This window comes from Rhinichthys klamathensis, unplaced genomic scaffold (assembly GCF_029890125.1).
Source record: "Rhinichthys klamathensis goyatoka isolate OS25496 unplaced genomic scaffold, OSU_Roscu_1.1 h1tg000760l_1, whole genome shotgun sequence".
In the NCBI taxonomy this organism is placed as follows: Eukaryota; Metazoa; Chordata; class Actinopteri; order Cypriniformes; family Leuciscidae; genus Rhinichthys; species Rhinichthys klamathensis.
In genome coordinates this window covers 60216-78830 of record NW_026607164.1, presented here as the reverse complement: position 1 = coordinate 78830, position 18615 = coordinate 60216, and the positions used below count along the sequence as shown (strand labels likewise).

Here is an 18615-nt window from a genome sequence, read left to right as displayed (position 1 = left end):
AGCCAACTCTATTGCGGAGAGAGGCTTCTATTGATGCGGCACGTCCCAATAAAGGGATCACACCACTCGTAAAACCCTCATTAACTCGAGCTATTAGAAGACCCGTGCAAATCAGGGCAAGGCAATCAAACCACTTCAGTCTCCTCATCACCGCCGCTGATAGAAGAATAAGAAATTGCTCTGTGCTTGCGGATCGAAAGACATGCTTGTATTTGAAGGACTGAACAATATAAAGGCGTTTTTCAGATAATCAGCGTCTCTGGAAAGGTTTCTTCGTCGTTTCCTCTTCCTCCTCCCTGACGTTTCAATAGCACTGGGAATTCCACCAGTCGCTCATTACTGAAGTCAGATCAGAGTCGTCTTGTTAAAACCCATAAAGGCGTGTACATGGCGCTCTGCTTCACGAGGCCGTGTTAAGTGTATCCTCCCAGGCTCTGTCTGGATGGATGCAGCCGGGAAAGATCGATGTTTAAAGCAACCGATACATTGCAGTGGCCCTGTGGTCATTCGGTCGTTAAAGTCTCCTCGCGCTTGAATGATCTTTCGGCGTCTGAACCAGCAGCGCTGTGGGCAAGCAACTCAGTTTCACTACAGTTGGGTAAGCGGTCAGCGAGGTAGGTGTTGTTAATTGCGACTCATGGGAGTTGAAGTCTCTCTCTGTCGGTATTCACATGGCTTCGCTTCCTCCAACTGACATTTCGCACTCACCCTCGCTTGTGTGGGCAGTGCCAATTCATTCCCCGGTCTGATTTACCGTGACCTCGGTTGTCGAAAGAGACGTCGTCTGAAGGTGTGGGAGGGTATGATTTTTCCGCTTTGAATGAAATGCCCACACACACACTGATATGATTACCCAAACTCTCTCTTTCCCGCTCGCTTTTCTAGGCGTCAATCATCCCAGAGAAGAGTGTTAATACAATTTCACTTCAACATGTCAGTCTCCATTCATTCAACCGCTGCATATACCCATGAAAAGATCATCATTCTTTCTGATGTGCGGCGTCAAAAGCTGTCACTACATTCTTCAATGTTAAAAATCTCATTCGAAACTGCCGTCCGGCCTTTTTTTGTGTGAAAGGCAAGTGGATTGTGTCGATACAAAAGCACTGAATAGAGAAGAGTTTTGTATCATGAATGAAGATGTAATTATGTGCGCATTAGATTACAGGGTTCAGTTGTTAATTGGAAGGTGTTGCTGAAGAAGTGAAGAATTAAAAGCATCTCGCTGTCTTCGGCCTCCGCCGTTTCTTGTCAGTTATCTGCGCTGTCAGCCTCTCAGATGCTGCTTCAAAGGGGAGGTATTTCAAGGTAACACCGCAACAGAATGGGACGGGGAGAGATGGCGAGAGTTTGGAAAATCTTTTGATCACTCTTCACCTCCTGGGGAAAAAAGTCTGAGGAGAGGTGGAGTTTAAAAGCTGCCAGGGGAGCATTTGACTGGATTCATGGTGTCTGGCTTTTCAAATTGTGTTCCCTCACACTAAAGTTGCTGTACTCAAACTATTTTTAGGTTGCAGACCAGGGCCCGTATTCATAAAGATTCTAAGAATCCTCTCAGAAAACTCTTAATTTAGCTTTCAATGTTTTACGTAGGAGTCTTAGCTTAAGAGTGATTCAGGAATCAGGACCGATGGAAAAGACAAAAACTTTCATCTTAGTGAGGAGGCGGGGTTGACCCCGTTGCTATGTTTGACCTTTTGAAGTCTGTGATTGGTTGGTTGTCCAAGAAGGAAAAAAAAGAGTGATTTTAAGTATAGGGTCTGTTCTAAGCCTTCACTTTGAAATTACATGCGTAATTTTTCCTATTTGACCGTTCTCACACACACACACACATTATATATGTGTATATAAATCCTTTTTTTTATTTACCTTGCTGTATTTGATTGGCTTAGAATAATCATACAATAATAAGATCGGTCACTGCACAATCTAATCTATAGCGTCTTATTAACTCACTGTCATCCATTGTCTGCAACATTTCTTCTCCCTCTTCGTCTTTCTGCCATTTTCTCCTCTGCTAAAGAAACTCTTAAGCCTCTTAAAAGTCCTCGTCCGTATTCCTAACAATTTTGACCTTACAACCTCTTTTAAGGGTTAAGATGCTTTCTGAATGACTTTTTTCTTTACTAGGACTTTTTCTTTAATTTTAAGAGTAAACGCCCACATTTCTAAGAATTTTCTGAGAATTGTTTCACTAGGAGCTACTCTTTTCATTAAGAGTCTTTATGAATACTGGCCCAGATCAGTAAAACAAAATACTACAGGTAATACTAATAGTGGAGTAGTAAAGGATACATTGTCAGTCAAATGCAATGCATTTTCCAGATAATATTTTTTGTTTTGGCATTGGGAATCATGACAATTTAATTATTGGTATGAATTTAATTTCTCACATTTTGTCCTTACAATTTATTTAGGAGTGGGATTCTCAGCCAATAGCTTTGTGTTTATATCACAGCTCAGTCAGAGCCTTTGAGCTCAGTAAAGCCGCAGTTTTCTCCTAATCTCGAAACCGTTTCTCCTCCTGATCTCCTCCACATCGCTTTAAAATACAGCATTCTGTGCAGAATTCAAAATGTGTGAACAAGTGACCATTTTTAGCTGCAGCTTATAGTGCAGGGGGCGGGACACTTTACATTCTGGAGAGCATTTGATTGGACATGAAAATTTGATGAGAAGCTGAAGTGCAGAGTGATGTCATCAAAATCATTGATAAATGAGAGACTTATAAGGCTGTATCCGAAATCCATACTTCCCCACAATTTAGTAGGTGAAAAACAGTATGTGACAACGGTTATATGTCCGTATTCACAGTACTCATATAAAGGCAACAATGAGCCAAATGAGATTCTGAAGTGCGCATAAGATGGACAATTTACTATTCCATGAGGCCACGGGAGAGGATTTGCGAATGACAGTGAGGTGACGCAACTGATGCTGGGAGGTCACATAATAATGACAACATGTATGTCTGGATTACATTCATAACATAGGCTATAACACTTTTTTAGCGGTCATGAATTAATTATTCAAAATAAGTATACTCAAGAGAGTTTGCAAATTTTGGACGTAGCCTCTGTTTTTATTGCTTAGCTATATCTTTTAAATGTGAATTTTGTCATTGTTTTGGAGCACACTAGTTAGCCTATAGATAACACAGTGGTATAGGTAACCTAACGTATTCATAGTAAAAGCCAAACAACTTCAATTTCGATTTCATGGGGACTTTAACACTGATCCTTTCTATTCTTGCGTCAAAATATAAATATAAACAATATAGATGAGATTAACAAAATATTAACCAATTAATTAGACTAGCTATTGTGAGACATAAATCAGTGCAAATAGTTTACTATCCCTTATACTGTAATAGCGCCTAATCATGGTCACGATAGACTTGTGTCCCTTTTAAAGTACTACTAATCCCAAGATTCTCGGAGGAGGTCCATTATTTCGGGGAAAAGTGTTGCCAGTGGGAAGGTGCGCGCAGGGGGACCTGTTGGAAATGACGGGAGCTGAAATCCTGTTTCACTAAAGAAATCACAACAAGCAAAGCAACCCGGGGTCCAAGGCAGAGAGCACCGAGCCAGCGGATAACAGGGTGTGTGCAAACTATAAAGAACAAGTGTCATCGCTGAATCCTAAAGTGTTTAGCTGGTTAGCACGTTAGCTCACTCCACACCTGCTAGTCGGCTCATTTGGGCTGCTTGACTTACACGCATCTCAGTCAGTGGACACATTAAACAAACATATCCCCCCTCATACAGCACATGTCATGGGGAATTCTTGTTTAGATGACATATTTCAGAGGTCTCGTCATGTTTATAATAATTAACTGTGTAATGTTGTTTCGCTGGAGACATTAGCTGGCTAATTAGCCATTAATCTGCCCACTGACCTACATTCCGCTACAGTCGCTATGAATAACTAACCTGACTGTAACTATTTAGGTGTTATTAACAATTAATAAATAGTTTGGGTAGTTAGTAGTACTGAGTAGGACTTAAATGTAACGGGTTTGTTTCCTTATCAGCGGTTTGATGTGTTTATCACTTATGTCGTTTTTTTTTAAGTAACATAATTTAATAATTATTTAAATGCATACATTTAATGAGAATATTTGACGTTATATTGATAAGTGTGATTATTGTGGGACAGTTTGGTAATATTGTAGTGGTTTCTCTCAGGTAATGCTCAATGGAGACGCTCATGAGTGCCGTGGCGCCGGTGAAGCGCGTGCCCGAGGTGGACTTCCGCTCGGGCACGACGCTGGAGGAGCTGTCGGCGCAGGTGCACGCGCTCGTGCTGCTGGAACAGGGAGAGTTCGGGGACCAGACCGCGCTCGAGGTGCACACGGCCAAAGACTTCATCTTTAATATGCTGGGTGAGAAGAATACCAGAGTGAACACACTTACTTAAATATACACCTAATAGAAACAACACTTTGATTACTCATGGACCATCATATCTCTCTCTCTCTCTCTCTGTGTGTGAGAGAGAGAGAGAGAGACAGACAGACAGACAGACAGATAGAGAGAGACAGCCAGACTGACAGAGAGAGAGACAGAGAGACACCTGGTAAACCTTACATTATGAGGACAAAAAGATGGCATATCTGAAATCCTTGTCCTTGTGAGGACATTTTTTGGTCCCAGCTTATACATTATTCCAAGTGATGTTTTTTGAAAATGTAAATATGCAGAAAGTTGGGTAGGTTTAATGGGTTAGTTTAAGGGGATAGAATATACTGTACAATATAAAAATCATTGTCAATGGAAAGTCCCCATAAAACATGAAAAAACAACGTGTGTGTGTGTAGATTCTGTCCAAACATCATAACTGCTGTAGCTGATTAGATAAAGTACAGTAAAACCACCCTGGTATACATTTAGATATGGAGTATTTTTATTTTTTAAATGTCAAATTGCATTCAGGATGTTTGGAATGAATTCATACTCATCAAACTCTTCAAACCGAGTGTGTATTTTATAAAACAGATGAAAAAGACTTGAATATGCCATTTATTTACGGTATATTCTCATTGGACTGATGCGCTCGATTTATCCTGGTCTCTGAATCAGATCTTGACCCCGAGTGAAGCTGTCTGTCCAGCAGGTGTCTCTAGTTCTCCTTGTCTGTGTTTTCCCCTCTGTATTTCACACCAGATCTCCCCAACACCCCTTTCTAATCCCCATCTCCATGCACACACACACACACACACACACACACTAAATGTCATCCTGTTTTGTATGACATAAGTGAGGCAGAGAGATTTGCAGGACTGTATTGTTCTCTGTAATCCTGTCAAATGCTGGATTTGCTGACAGTTTCTCTTTCTCTCTCTCGTTCTACTTGTTTCTTTCCCTCGCCCGCTGTTTTTATATATTTGTATAGCTATAGCCTGTTCTCTCCTCCGTAGGAAACCTTTTAGCCTGTAGCTCTCGTCTGTTTCGGTTTCATTTGTTCCATTTTTAAATGTGACTCATCCAGCACTTGTTTTGTTTGTCGTTTACTTTTGGACCTTTGTTTTCTGACGTGGATATGGATTTTTTTCTCTGCCATCCTGTCAGTGCAACGTTTATGTTTCTTTTTGCCTGCCTCCTGTTGCGTCTCCCTTTTTTCTTCGTCCTTTTTAACCCCTTGATGTTCAGCCAAAAGCTTCCTACTTATTTTTTTCTCGTTTGCTGTTTCCATCTCTCGCTCTCCAAAAATATGCAGACATTTTCAAAGCGACATCCATCACACACCTACTGAGAATGATAGATAGGCAGCTTGTTATTTTTATGCCTATCTTTAGCATTCATTCAGAATATTCTGCCTCCTACAGTATGATTGGAAGAACTGACGATCCACTTTTGTTGACCCTTACCAAGTTCGAGGTTAAGACACTTCAGAAGACCTAGTGTGGCACTGATCAATTAATCATTATGATTTCTGTTTCCACACCTCCATGACCTGCAAACATTAGCATACCATCTGCACGCCAGCCTCTAGACTCGCTACAATCCTGCGAACACATTTCTCCCAGAGGAGCTAATTAAACTGAAATAGTGTTAAAAATGTAAAGGGCAAAAGGGATCATTGTTATTGTAGAAAAACAAAAAAAAAACACACTCTTCATCAACGTTCTGGTGTGAAGGTCACAGGCTCCCTGAAACAAACACCATAAACAATTTTTATGTCAATGGGTCATTCGCTAATAATTACGTACACTAACGTATTTATACGCACGTTTGAACTTCTCATGAAAACTGCTTAATTAACACATGAATTTGTTCTTTACCTTGTTCTAATGTTGATGAATTTGGAGTATTTTCTAAATGTATCTGTTTAAAATGTCATCTTAATGTGTTCTTAATGTGTTAAAATGTCATCTTAAGGCCACCAAGAGTGTTTTTTTTTTTGCGTTTTTTTCTTTTTTGTAAATTTTTCGTAAATTTTTAACAAAATTTATTGAAGAATCATGATTTATTTGTGCGAAACTCAGTATTTTAGTCCACCTGAAATCCTACCTACGATATGATTTTAATCAATACCGGTTATTTCGTATATATATATGTCAACATGGACATTTTTGCTGTAAACTAATGCTGTAAATGCAGTTGGTTCTAATAGTATTAAATATTGAAGGTTAAAATGTACTGATTTGTATACAAACACTTATACACAAGGCAGTTTTTATAATAATAAAACCGTTATAATACTAACTTTATAATTACATAATCATGTTTCTACTCCAATTAGTTTAGTGAAATATATACATTTAAATAGTGGCTGTCATAAAAACCTGACGGATTTATTCAAACATACATGAAATATTGAAGAACAGTAAAAAGATATGTAATATATTGCATATATTTATCGAAATGCTGCTGTCTAGAGTTATTTTTCTAGCTGAATATAGAGTTTATGGTCATTGAATGGCTTTTCTAAGGTAAATGTAATATTTATTGACGTCTTTCCACGGTTAAAAAACAGATTGAGCGATTGCATGACATGATACACTTAAAGGGGTCATATGATGATGCAATGTGTTTGCATGGTTTTAGGTTTAAAAAAGTAATTATTTTACACATACTGTACCTTATTGTTGGTCCTCTATGCCCCGCCTTTCTGAAAGGCGCCAATTTTACAAAGCTCATCGTTCTGAAAAGTGTGGTGTGTTCTGATTGGCCAGCGATCCAGTGCATTGTGATTGGCCCAAAAACCTTAACCGTGTGACGGAAATGTCACGCCCGTTCAGTGTTAATTTCGTTGACGAAAATAACGACGAAAATTATTCGTCAACGACATTTTTTCACAGACGAAAACGAGACGATAACTAAATAAAACCTAGTTTTGAATGACAAAGACTATGACGAAAATCTATTGACATTTTCGTCAACGAATAAAAACTAGACGAAAATGTTAGATAGTGACGATTTGGGAAGCGATCCGTCAGAACTGATGTCCTGCGTGTGTGGTAGATGCGCACATTTGTAGGCTACTGTAACGTGATCTACCCCGCGGTCATAAAACGTTAAAAAATGTGAACGTCTGGGAGAATGAGTAGAGCAGACATATAGATCTCTGAATAAGAGTGACGATGCAAAAAAGAGCTCTATTCGGTGCGGTTTTCTGTGCGCACACACGACCGAAGCGTCCAGCCATAGACACAATACACCTACAGTAGGCGAGTAGGCTACTGAATTGAGCTCTCTTTCGTGTCTGAATGGAGAAATACACAACAGTATGTCTAAATGTCCTTTTTGGAGAGTATTCATGTAAACTATGCTGGTTATGTCTTAAACTGTGAGTGTGTCGGATGTGCATCAGTGCAATTGTATCCGCATGTCATTGGACATGATCCGACGTCTTAAAGTGACAGTGGCAATAAACCTAATGCGGTCCGTGTCCTTAATTTTGATCAAGCAACAAAAGAAAAAGAGAAAAGCATTCACTGTTTGTTAATAGCTTTAATAAGGATTAATTATATTTAATTCATACAAATAAATATGTCTGCTTGAAAGAATAAAGAATGATGTGTAAGTAGTTATAAGGAATGAATATATCATTCATTGTAAAGAAGACTGTGTTGTACTTTAGGAAAAGTGGTTTTATTTCATTTTAAGATATTTTTTAAGTAACAGCAGTTACATCTGTATCTGTATTGCATGTTCAAACTTAAAAATCATTCATATTAATAGGTTAATAGATGTTTTCTCCGGGAGTATATGGGTTTGGAAATTTTAGAGAAATTCTAAATTAACGCCTTACAATTGAACTAAACCCATTATATTTTAGTCGACTAAATCTACTGTAGATTTAGTCGACTAAAATGTTATTGTATTTCGTCGACTAAAACTAGACTAAAACTAAAACAATTCAGATGACTAAAATATGACTAAAACTAAATGGCATTTTAGTCAAAAGACTAAGACTAAAACTAAATCAAAATTTGCTGACAAAATTAACACTGCGCCCGTTACCATATTTGGGACATCAGCTCCCAAAGCAATAATGACAGGTAATCATGTCGGCACTACCACTAGATGACCAAGCTGATCGATTAACTTTGCCAGCGCGACGACCAGATCGTATCAGATTGGTAAGGTTTATTTCATTGGGGACATAATTACTGATTATAATGACTTATACTGTCTTTTTACGCGCCGTGCTACGGGTGTGAGAACACTATGTAAACATAAAACTATGTCTGCATTTGTGATCATAGAAACTACAAGCAAGCGCTACTCTATACTGCTCAAAACTTGGTTTGAATAGTTAGTATATCATTCTTAAAATATGAAAACAGACTTACAGGCTGTGTGAGTCAGAAGAGCCAGAATAAAAGAAAAGTTACGCCTTCTTTCTTTCCGTATACATTTGGGCGGTGTAATGAAACTCTTCGCGTTTCGTCGCGTTTGAACGAAGCGTTTTAGGAAGGTGTGGCTGAGCCTTAGAATTTCTCTTTAGGTTTGACACTAGGGATGCACGATAGTGGATTTTGGCCGATATTCGATATGCCGATATTTTCAAACTAATTTTGCCCAATACCTATGTATTTGTATTTTTTTTAAGTGCAAAAAAAGCTTATTAAAACTTCTATTAATGTTCTCAGTCAAGAGCAGTGAGTGATTTCCTCTTTGTGTTTTGCTGTTTTATTAACATTAAAGGGATAGTTCTCCCAAAAATTTAAATTGTCATCATTTACACTCTCGAGTTATTTTAAACCCAAATAAATTTCTTTCTTCTGTTGAAAATAAAAGTTATTTGGAAGAATGTGGCTGACTAAACAGGTGCTGTACTCCAGTGACTTCCATAGTATATTTAAGCACAAGAAAGAAATGAATACAGGTTTGGAACAACATTAGAGTGAGTAAATAATGACAGAATTTGTATTTCTGGGTGCAGGATCTCTTTAAGGACAAGCGGCAGCATATTATTACTGTCTCTTTAAGAACTGCACGCGACGCGTCTAATATACACGCATTTGACAAGCAGATTTTCTCTGTTTGATTTCACTTTAGACATAACCAACTTTGTTTATGTAAACCTTGTGTGTATTTGACAGTATCAGCGCAATAAGACTCGAAAGATTAGTCCAGTATGCAGGCGCTGTGACAGGCTTTTAGTTCCTGTGAGCGTCGGGTGTAACGCGCTCAGAAAAGCGGATGTTAGAACAGCGCATCAGCACGTGAATGATATGTTTACCTAGCAAGACTTTGACGCACATGCAAATATTGAACTTTTGTGAATTGCGGTGTCCCGTGAGTGTAACTCTACCTCTGCGTTTACATGTGATGTGAATGTACCTCGCGTTGTACAGTATGTTGAGATGAAGGCGCCAGAATTAAACTGATAGAATGCACGATACTACGATTTTTCTTCAAAAGCAGATCGTGGAGACATTTTAATCGTCCACGATCAAAAAACGTGATTATCGCACACCCCTAGTTGGAAGTTTAAAGTCCCCATGAATTCAAAATTGACCATACTTACTTTGTTTGCCTAACTTGATCGTTTTGTGGTGAACAATTCATCCATGCAAGTCAATCCACACAAAAAAAATGTTTGGCTTCATAATCTTTAATCAAAATCTGAAATTACGACGTAGGTTTGACGGTTTGGGTGTCTGCTTAACATCCGTAACCACGCCCCTCCAACTGACAGTAGACAGGCGGAATGAAAACACCTACTTTTCTAGATCCAATCAGGTGCTAGTTGGAAAAAAAAGCCACGCCCACTATTTTGCCTCATTTAGTATTCCGTTTCTCTCGGAAATACGTCACAACACTGGAGAAAAGTCGTTTGCAACTTCCGGTTCACGGGGACTTTAAGTTGCTGGCGCTCATGCTTCGTTCACGGTCGTCACGTGCGCATAGGAAACACGCCACGCTATCGGCAAGGCTCATCGGCAGTAATATTCATATCTGCCGATGATGGTCATTTTAAGCTTTTATCGGCCGATACCGATGTTGTCCCGATATCATCGTGCATCCCTATTTGACACTTTAAGCTTTGTAACTCTGCAGATCTTATACTTGCACTAACAGCTACATAACACACTAAAGAAAAAGGAAAACATGAAATCGCACCATATGACCCCTTTAAGATGTACTGTATCTTTCAACACCTTCAGATGTTCATTCATGTTTATTTCATGCTGTAACTAGTAGTAAAGCGGAAGAGATGACACTTGGCGGTACATTGATCCATCTCGCCTTGTTAAAGAGCAACAAGATGGTATTTATTGTTTGAAATTCATAATAAAATGGACAGAATTTGAAATCTGAGACTTTGTTTCATATCAAAAATAGGCTTATTGCGATTTGTTGGATGGGAGCTACAATGTTCAGTTCATTCATCAATTGCAAACAGCATAAACTAAAAGATCGATTCTTTGTTCTCGTTTTGATAAACTGATATTGATTCTTAAATCCAGTTTAAAATCTAGAAATCAATTTTTTTACCCAGCCTGGTTTCATCCAGCATATATCGGACACTGATTGTGTATATGTCTGTGTTATGTATTGCTTGGACAGACAGATTATGTAGCATCATTATAATTGTGCATGAAAACATTAATCTTGTTATTTAAATCCACAATGTTAAAGTTATTTTTTCTTGGAAAAAGTCACAGAACGCAGTAAGTGTCCCGTAGAAGTCCAAACTTCAATACATTATGTGTAACTCATGCTTTGACAGCAGGGCATGTTGGGCTCTGATTTACGACTGGTAAATGCGTATGCTAACCAGTTTCCCTTTGGCATCTGTCATGCTGAGTGATGTTTTGTATTGAAGGCATTATTCTGTTTTTGTTTTAAAGTGGTCAATAATGGTGACCGTATGAGGGAGTGATGAGTGAAATGCACCTGGTGCTGATGGCTTCTGCCTGTAGGGAGCGATGGACATAATGAATTCATTATTTTTGCATGAACAAACTGGTAATTAGTAAAGCTATTGCTACTTGTTTTTTTAACACCCCTAGAAAGACATCAATTATTTTCCTTATTTCCCTAGCGAAGGATCATCTTTGGATTATGGGTCATTAAAGCACTATTTTGAAACGCGTCCATATGGCGGCTATACTTAGTATTCAGTAGCCTAATCGTCCTCCTCTTTAAAAGCATCTTTTTATTAGTGGATCGAATGTAAATGAATGTATGTGAATGAATGTTTCGACCAATTTCTAACTTCATAAAATATTAAAAGGCAAGATGTTTGTTTTCATTTAAAAAGGATTCCACTAGAGATTTCAAATGTTCATTTTAAAGAATTTAAGGAGCAACGGATTGAATTGCAAAACAGAGTTGAGGCAGACTGTTCATTTATATCTTTCACTCTGAATGAGCAGGAATTATCTGACTCAGAGGAAGATGATGCTATTCCTAAAATGACAGAAATCTCCCTAATCCTCTTCTCAGTCTGTTTCCCCCCATTCCTTCCTTCTGCTTTTGTTCTTCACTCACTTCAGAAACCAATTATTCAACTAATACTGCACATTATAATATATATATATCAAGATTGTAGTCTCAGAGGTGTGTTTCTGGTAATATGATTTGTTTGTGAAAGTGTGAACTGCAAGTAAGATCACTCTTGCACTATGACAGTGGCTCATCCGCAGTTGGCGTGGGTTTCGGCAAAAGGGATCTCACATCTGTTCTAAAGCACTATATTCTTACAGATTTGAAGGTGCATTAAGCGATTTCTGAGAAACGGTTCATATTTGAAATCGACACCCAAACAAACACACCCCTCCCTTCATTGCTACGTCCCCAAAATAGCAAACACTAGGTTAAATGTGGATTTAATTAAACCATTACAGCGCAAGAAGACACGACAGAGAACCCAATTCGTCAAAAAAAGCCGCCTCTCATATCGTGCACAAATGCTGAATTGAGTTATCTAACGTGTTGTACGCTTGAACGGACAAATACAAACAAAATAATGTCAAAATATCCCCGTAAACACAGTCGGTTATTAAGTGAATGTACACTCACCTAAAGGATTATTAGGAACACCTGTTCAATTTCTCATTAATGCAATTATCTAAGCAACCAATCACATGGCAGTTGTTTCAATGCATTTAGGGGTGTGGTCCTGGTCAAGACAATCTCCTGAACTCCAAACTGAATGTCAGAATGGGAAAGAAAGGTGATTTAAGCAATTTTGAGCGTGGCATGATTGTTGGTGCCAGACGGGCCGGTCTGAGTATTTCACAATCTGCTCAGTTACTGGGATTTTCACGCACAACCATTTCTAGGGTTTACAAAGAATGGTGTGAAAAGGGAAAAACATCCAGTATGCGGCAGTCATGTGGGCAAAAATGCCTTGTTGATGCTAGAGGTCAGAGGAGAATGGGCCGACTGATTCAAGCTGATAGAAGAGCAACTTTAATACCGAGGTATGCAGCAAAGCATTTGTGAAGCCACAACACACAACCTTGAGGCGGATGGGCTACAACAGCAGAAAACCCCACCGGGTACCACTCATCTCCACTACAAATAGGAAAAAGAGGCTACAATTTGCAAGAGCTCACCAAAATTGGACAGTTGAAGACTGGAAAAATGTTGCCTGGTCTGATGAGTCTCGATTTCTGTTGAGACATTCAGATGGTAGAGTCAGAATTTGGCGTAAACAGAATGAGAACATGAATCCATCATGCCTTGTTACCACTGTGCAGGCTGGTGGTGGTGGTGTAATGGTGTGGTGGATGTTTTCTTGGCACACTTTAGGCCCCTTAGTGCCAATTGGGCATTGTTTAAATGCCACGGCCTACCTGAGCATTGTTTCTGACCCTGTCCATCCCTTTATGGCCACCATGTACCCATCCTCTGATGGCTGCTTCCAGCAGGATAATGCACCATGTCACAAAGCTCAAATCATTTCAAATTGGTTTCTTGAACATGACAATGAGTTCACTGTACTAAAATGGCCCCCACAGTCACCAGATCTCAACCCAATAGAGCATCTTTGGGATGTGGTGGAACGGGAGCTTCGTGCCCTGGATGTGCATCCCACAAATCTCCATCAACTGCAAGATGCTATCCTATCAATATGGGCCAACATTTCTAAAGAATGCTTTCAGCACCTTGTTGAATCAATGCCACGTAGAATTAAGGCAGTTCTGAAGGCGAAAGGGGGTCAAACACAGTATTAGTATGGTGTTCCTAATAATCCTTTAGGTGAGTGTAAACAGTTGATAAAGAAAAGCATGTGTATCAGTATATTAGATCTGTGCATTCAGTCTTAAAGTGACAGCAGCCTAAAAAAACCTGCTGCTGTCTGTCATTACTGTTCATCAAAGAAACCAAAGAAAAAGGAAAATCACTCACTGATCTTGACTGAATGACTTTTGTAACTTTAATAAGGATAAATCTATACTTTATTTATAAAAAGACAACTATGCAGTGTTATTTTAATTTCTGAAATTTGCTCAGTTGCATTTTTATTTGCTTATTTGTTTATGTTTTATAACTAACTGTATACTTGTCTTTAATAATGTTTGAAATTTATTAGTTATTTTAGTTTATTAGTTGTTCTTCAGGCTTCTTATTTTTGCTCATGGTATTCAGCTGCAACAAAATGTTTGGCTAAAAGGCACAGAATAAATATTTCTGATATCTAATTGTTTGACTTTTTTTTTTTTTTTACCATATTGGAATCGAAACTGGGAATCGATAAGAATAAGAAGAATCGGAATTAGGGTCAAAAATCATAAAAATTCAAATGATACCCAACCCTAGCGAACACGCTACGCAACACAGGCAACCACTGGCGCAAGTATGGATGAAACGGCTGTGATTCAACAACAACAGCATATCTTGGAAATGGCTAAAAACAAAGTTACTCATGTATCAAGCAGAAACAACAGAACCCCTGTGTCCGTTCTCAGGCCGTCCTGCTTTCTCCAGTGCAAGAATATGAATTAATAAAAGAATATATCCAATATTAACGCGGGTCCTAAAGTTCTTGCCTGATAACACTTCTTCCAAATTAAATTCCTCTGACCTTTTCCTTTTTGGTAATGTTTCAGCCATATCTTTTTCTCTCTTTCTACAGTCTTTTCTACAGTCACTATCTTTCCTCCCCATCATGAGCGTATATTACTGATAGGCTACAAGAGTGTTTTGGTGATCGTTCCGATCCACTTTGGTTTTTTTTTCCCCATTTACACAGCCAGGACTATGTACAAACTCAGTTTTTTTTTTCAACACACACACACACACACAAAATTGTTTTAGGTGTTGATTTAAATCTTTAACAGTGTTTCTCAATAATTATTTGCTGCACCTTTAAACGCATACAATTTGTCTGAACAACTTAACCAGCAGGAATATCTTTAGATTGAGTACTTAATTTGACCTCTGGCCCTTTTGCAAGACAATTGATTGCACCGATTTAACTTTTTATTTCATTGAAATTTTTTATTGATGCTTTTGGGGTTAGAAATTTTAAATGCTTTCAGCATTTTGAGCTTGAATTGTTTAGAACTGTGATAACATTGCCCTCTTGTCTAACTACTACCCATCCTATATATACCCACCCCTCCATTTGTATCTTTAGTCATGAATATTCTTCCTTTTCACAGGCCTGGTGCAAAAGGTAGACAAACGACTACCGGTTGCCAATGAATACCTGCTGCTATCAGGTGGGGCCAGGGAAGGTGTTCTTGACCTTAACCCAGAGGACCTAGGTGACTACGCCAAAGGGGTTGACTATGATTTGGACTTCACTCTACTGGTGCCTGCTCTGAAATTGCATGACCGCAATCAGCCTGTGACGCTGGATATGAGGCATTCCCCACCATGCCATTCATGGCTGAGCCTGCGCCTCTGCGATCCCGCGATGCTGATGCGTTGGCGTATCTGCTGTCAAGACGAGATTAATACAGAGAATAAAGATGTGGAAGATGAAGAGGAAGAAACTGGCGGAGTACCCGGCTCAATCCCATCACTACAGCATCCTCCATCATTAGATGGGTGCTACTTCTCTCCGTTGTTGGTTGCCGATTGGTTCTGGAGTGTAGTTGGGACAGCGGTGGAAGACTTGCGGAGGAATCCTCAAAGAGGGATTCCTGTTCCTGATCGTGTGGAGCGTAATGGCCCTTTAACAACGCTGATTCTCACTGCAGGAACTAGCCGTATCCTCTACGACTTGCTTCCAGTGGTGTCGTTTCGTGGCTGGCCGGCCGTCGCACAGGGCTGGCTCACCACCAACCATTTCTGGGATGGTAAAATAACGGAGGAGGAGGCCATCAGTGGGTTCTACTTGCTTCCATGTTATTCTCCAGCTGCAAGTCCCTCAACCAGACCTGACCGTGAGTGGAGACTTGCCTTCTCCCGCAGTGAGGTTCAGCTAAAGAAATGCGTGCCCTACCCAATGGCACAAGCCTTCCAAGCGGCTAAAGCTGTATTGTCAAGACTGTTAGCTCGCCCTCGCACCGGCCTTAGCCTCTACCACCTACGTACCTTGATGTTTTGGGCATGCGATCGCTTGCCAACCAGCTTCCTAAGCTGTCCAGATCACGAGACACCTGCACGACTCTTCCTTGGTCTTCTTGATGACTTGTCTCACTGCGTTCTGGGCAAAAACTGTCCCAATTACTTCCTACCCCAGTGCAACATGCTAGAGCATCTCACGGATGGCGCTGCCCTGTTAGTTGCGCGTAAACTTGCACATTTACGTTCTGATCCTGCAGAGCACTTAAGAGCTGCTTTAGAGCAAGCGCAACAGGCATGCCAGCTCAAACGAGAGGCAGCGGGAGCTGGGAGCAATGGGCATGGGTTATCATCACCTAGCCACGGATATGGTGCAGGATCACCACAGGATGACCGGCTAGCCCAGCGACTTCAACAGCTGGTGACAGAAAACCCTGGCAAATCAATTTCAGTCTTCCTCAACCCAGATGACGTTACACGTCCTCATTTCCGCATTGATGACAAGTTCTACTGAGTGGACTGAGCTGGTTTACACACTTCCCAGGGTACAGAAACCCTATATGACAGAACTTATAATGGACATGGTCATGTCACTGTGCTTCTGTATCGAACCAAATTGTCTCCACAGAGTTGTTTTTCATCCATTTGTCTCGCTCAACAAGGCTGACTACAATCAAAGCACCTGCTTGATGCTCCCATGAGGGTTTAACGGGTGTCACAAATGTCAGGGAGAACAGAAGTAACCAGGGGAAGGATAGATTTTTTAGTTATGCGACTTGGATAAAATCAAAATTCAGTCACATCCTGAGGAAATCCCCATTGACGGACTGCACATCAAGCAGACTTGATCCGATTATAATAACCTATTGAGTCTGAAGAGTTTTAACTCGCTACTTAGCACTACTGAGAATAGAAACTACTAATATTTTCTGCTGAATGAGGGCAGTAGAGCTGGAAAACCAACTAGGCCAAGGTACATCATGATGAAACCGAACGCAATGTTTTGTGTGTGTGGAGAAGTTTGCAATTATTGATCACATAAGCTTCTCTTTCTTTAGTCTGTCAGTTACCCTGCTTGCTCCCTTTCTCAGGTACTTTTTATTACTTTCTTTTAACTGGCGAGTTTTGAGTTTTGACCACAGTCAAAAACAATACAAGTAGAAAGATAGAAAAAGACAAGGAATAACTCGCAAATCCAGGTCTTGTCCTTTATGTATAAGAAGCTGTTGTACAGCCCGTAGAAACAATCTTTTTGAAACAAATACTGTTCGAAGCTTTTTTTTTTTTTTTTTTAAGTTATATGCCAATGATAGTATATCAAGTATCAGAGACTGTTTTAGATGCTGTATAGAGATAGGTTGTACACTGATTGATGCTAATTGTGTATCCCCTGATTGGATTCTAATCTACACATAAACAGTATGTGTTATAGTGCAAGGGCTTTTCTTTGTCAATCATTATTGCATATGTTTAAATAAAAGAGTGAAAGTTAGATGTTTAGAGAGAGATCTAGACTGGACAACAGAGGTTTAGAGAAAGGATAGAAGGAAAGTCTAAAGAGACGGAGGAGTGTGTCTCAGTGTTTTTGTGTGTGTGAAAGGATCCTACAGTATCTCACTCTTGCAGATTTGCATTGGAATCTGTGGTAGGCAGAGATGGATGGAGAAAGTCAAACACAACGTCCACTGGATAGATTAGGCCGACCCAATGGGACTCGTGGGATCGCAGACATCTGCTCTCACTCACTCATTGTCTCTTTCTGTCTCCTTCCTAAATCCTTCCCTCTTCATCGGCCTCCATCTCTGGCTGTTCTTTATCCATCTCTACCTCTTCGACTGTGCTCAAGGATTAAAGAACAATATTACATGTGTATTCAGCATAAATCGCATTAGCACCCTGTGGGAGTTGGCAGACTATTCATGTGTGCTGCTGACATGGCTGCTGCGCATATACAGAGCAATCAGTAACAGCGTTTCCTTTGAATGATGGCAAAATGGCGAGGAATGGGCTTTTTCTAGTGGATTTGTTATTCCAGACATGCTACTGAAAAGAGTTTGTGTAGTGTTGCACACGGCACAGGTAGGCTACTATACATATACCTGCTGTATGCCAAGGAAAAGACACCAAAGATAGTTTAAAAGACTGATCGCTTAGATTCAATGTCATGCGTCATGAAGGAAAGCGGATGCATATCTATTGTAAATTGTCAGGGTTTGACACTGTATACCTTAAAAGGCCTGTTTAGTGGGTTTAAATATTGTGAAATGCTTGAATCCATATTTCTTAATGCTATTAACTGCTTATATTATGACCGTTGTTTAGCACAATGCCTGATTTCAAATTAACAGTGGTACTATGCAAAGTTTCTGAATCAACTCTATGAATGAGATATTAAGGCCTGCCATGCCTGTGATAATTACCAAGGGGGTTTTATACAATGATTGCATTGGGGGGAAATTAATGTTCCTGCCTCAGGGCATGATGAAATGTTCCGAATGCATTTCAGGTAAATATCTGAAGAAAGCCAAAGCACATTCATTTTCCTTCCCAACTTTTTTTTTAATAACTTGGTCCTGGTGTTTCTTTATCTGATAGCGTAGTCCCTCTGGTCATGCTGTTGTGTACAAAAGAGTATTTTTGCCCTTGAGCAATGAATGTAAACAACATATTTTACCTCTTAAATTAATCTAGT

At 39.6% G+C, this 18615-nt stretch overlaps 1 protein-coding gene across 1 annotated transcript; it reads left to right on the top strand.

Annotated features, from left to right (window-relative positions):
* The first annotated feature begins 3445 nt into the window (after positions 1-3445).
* tmem102 (transmembrane protein 102) lies at positions 3446-16722 on the top strand. Its single transcript, XM_056242843.1, has 3 exons — positions 3446-3601; positions 4188-4384; positions 15074-16722. The coding sequence occupies exons 2-3, from the start codon at positions 4198-4200 to the stop codon at positions 16435-16437; spliced, it is 1551 nt and encodes a 516-aa protein (XP_056098818.1). The 5' UTR covers positions 3446-3601; positions 4188-4197; the 3' UTR covers positions 16438-16722.
* The last annotated feature ends 1893 nt before the right edge of the window (positions 16723-18615 follow it).

Excerpts from the sequence above, each read along its gene's own strand:
- tmem102 (XM_056242843.1), top strand. The coding sequence starts at position 4,198 with ATGGAGACGCTCATGAGTGCCGTGGCGCCGGTGAAGCGCGTGCCCGAG. Across the intron at positions 4,385-15,073 it reads CTTCATCTTTAATATGCTGG|GCCTGGTGCAAAAGGTAGAC; the intron begins GTGAGAAGAATA and ends TCCTTTTCACAG.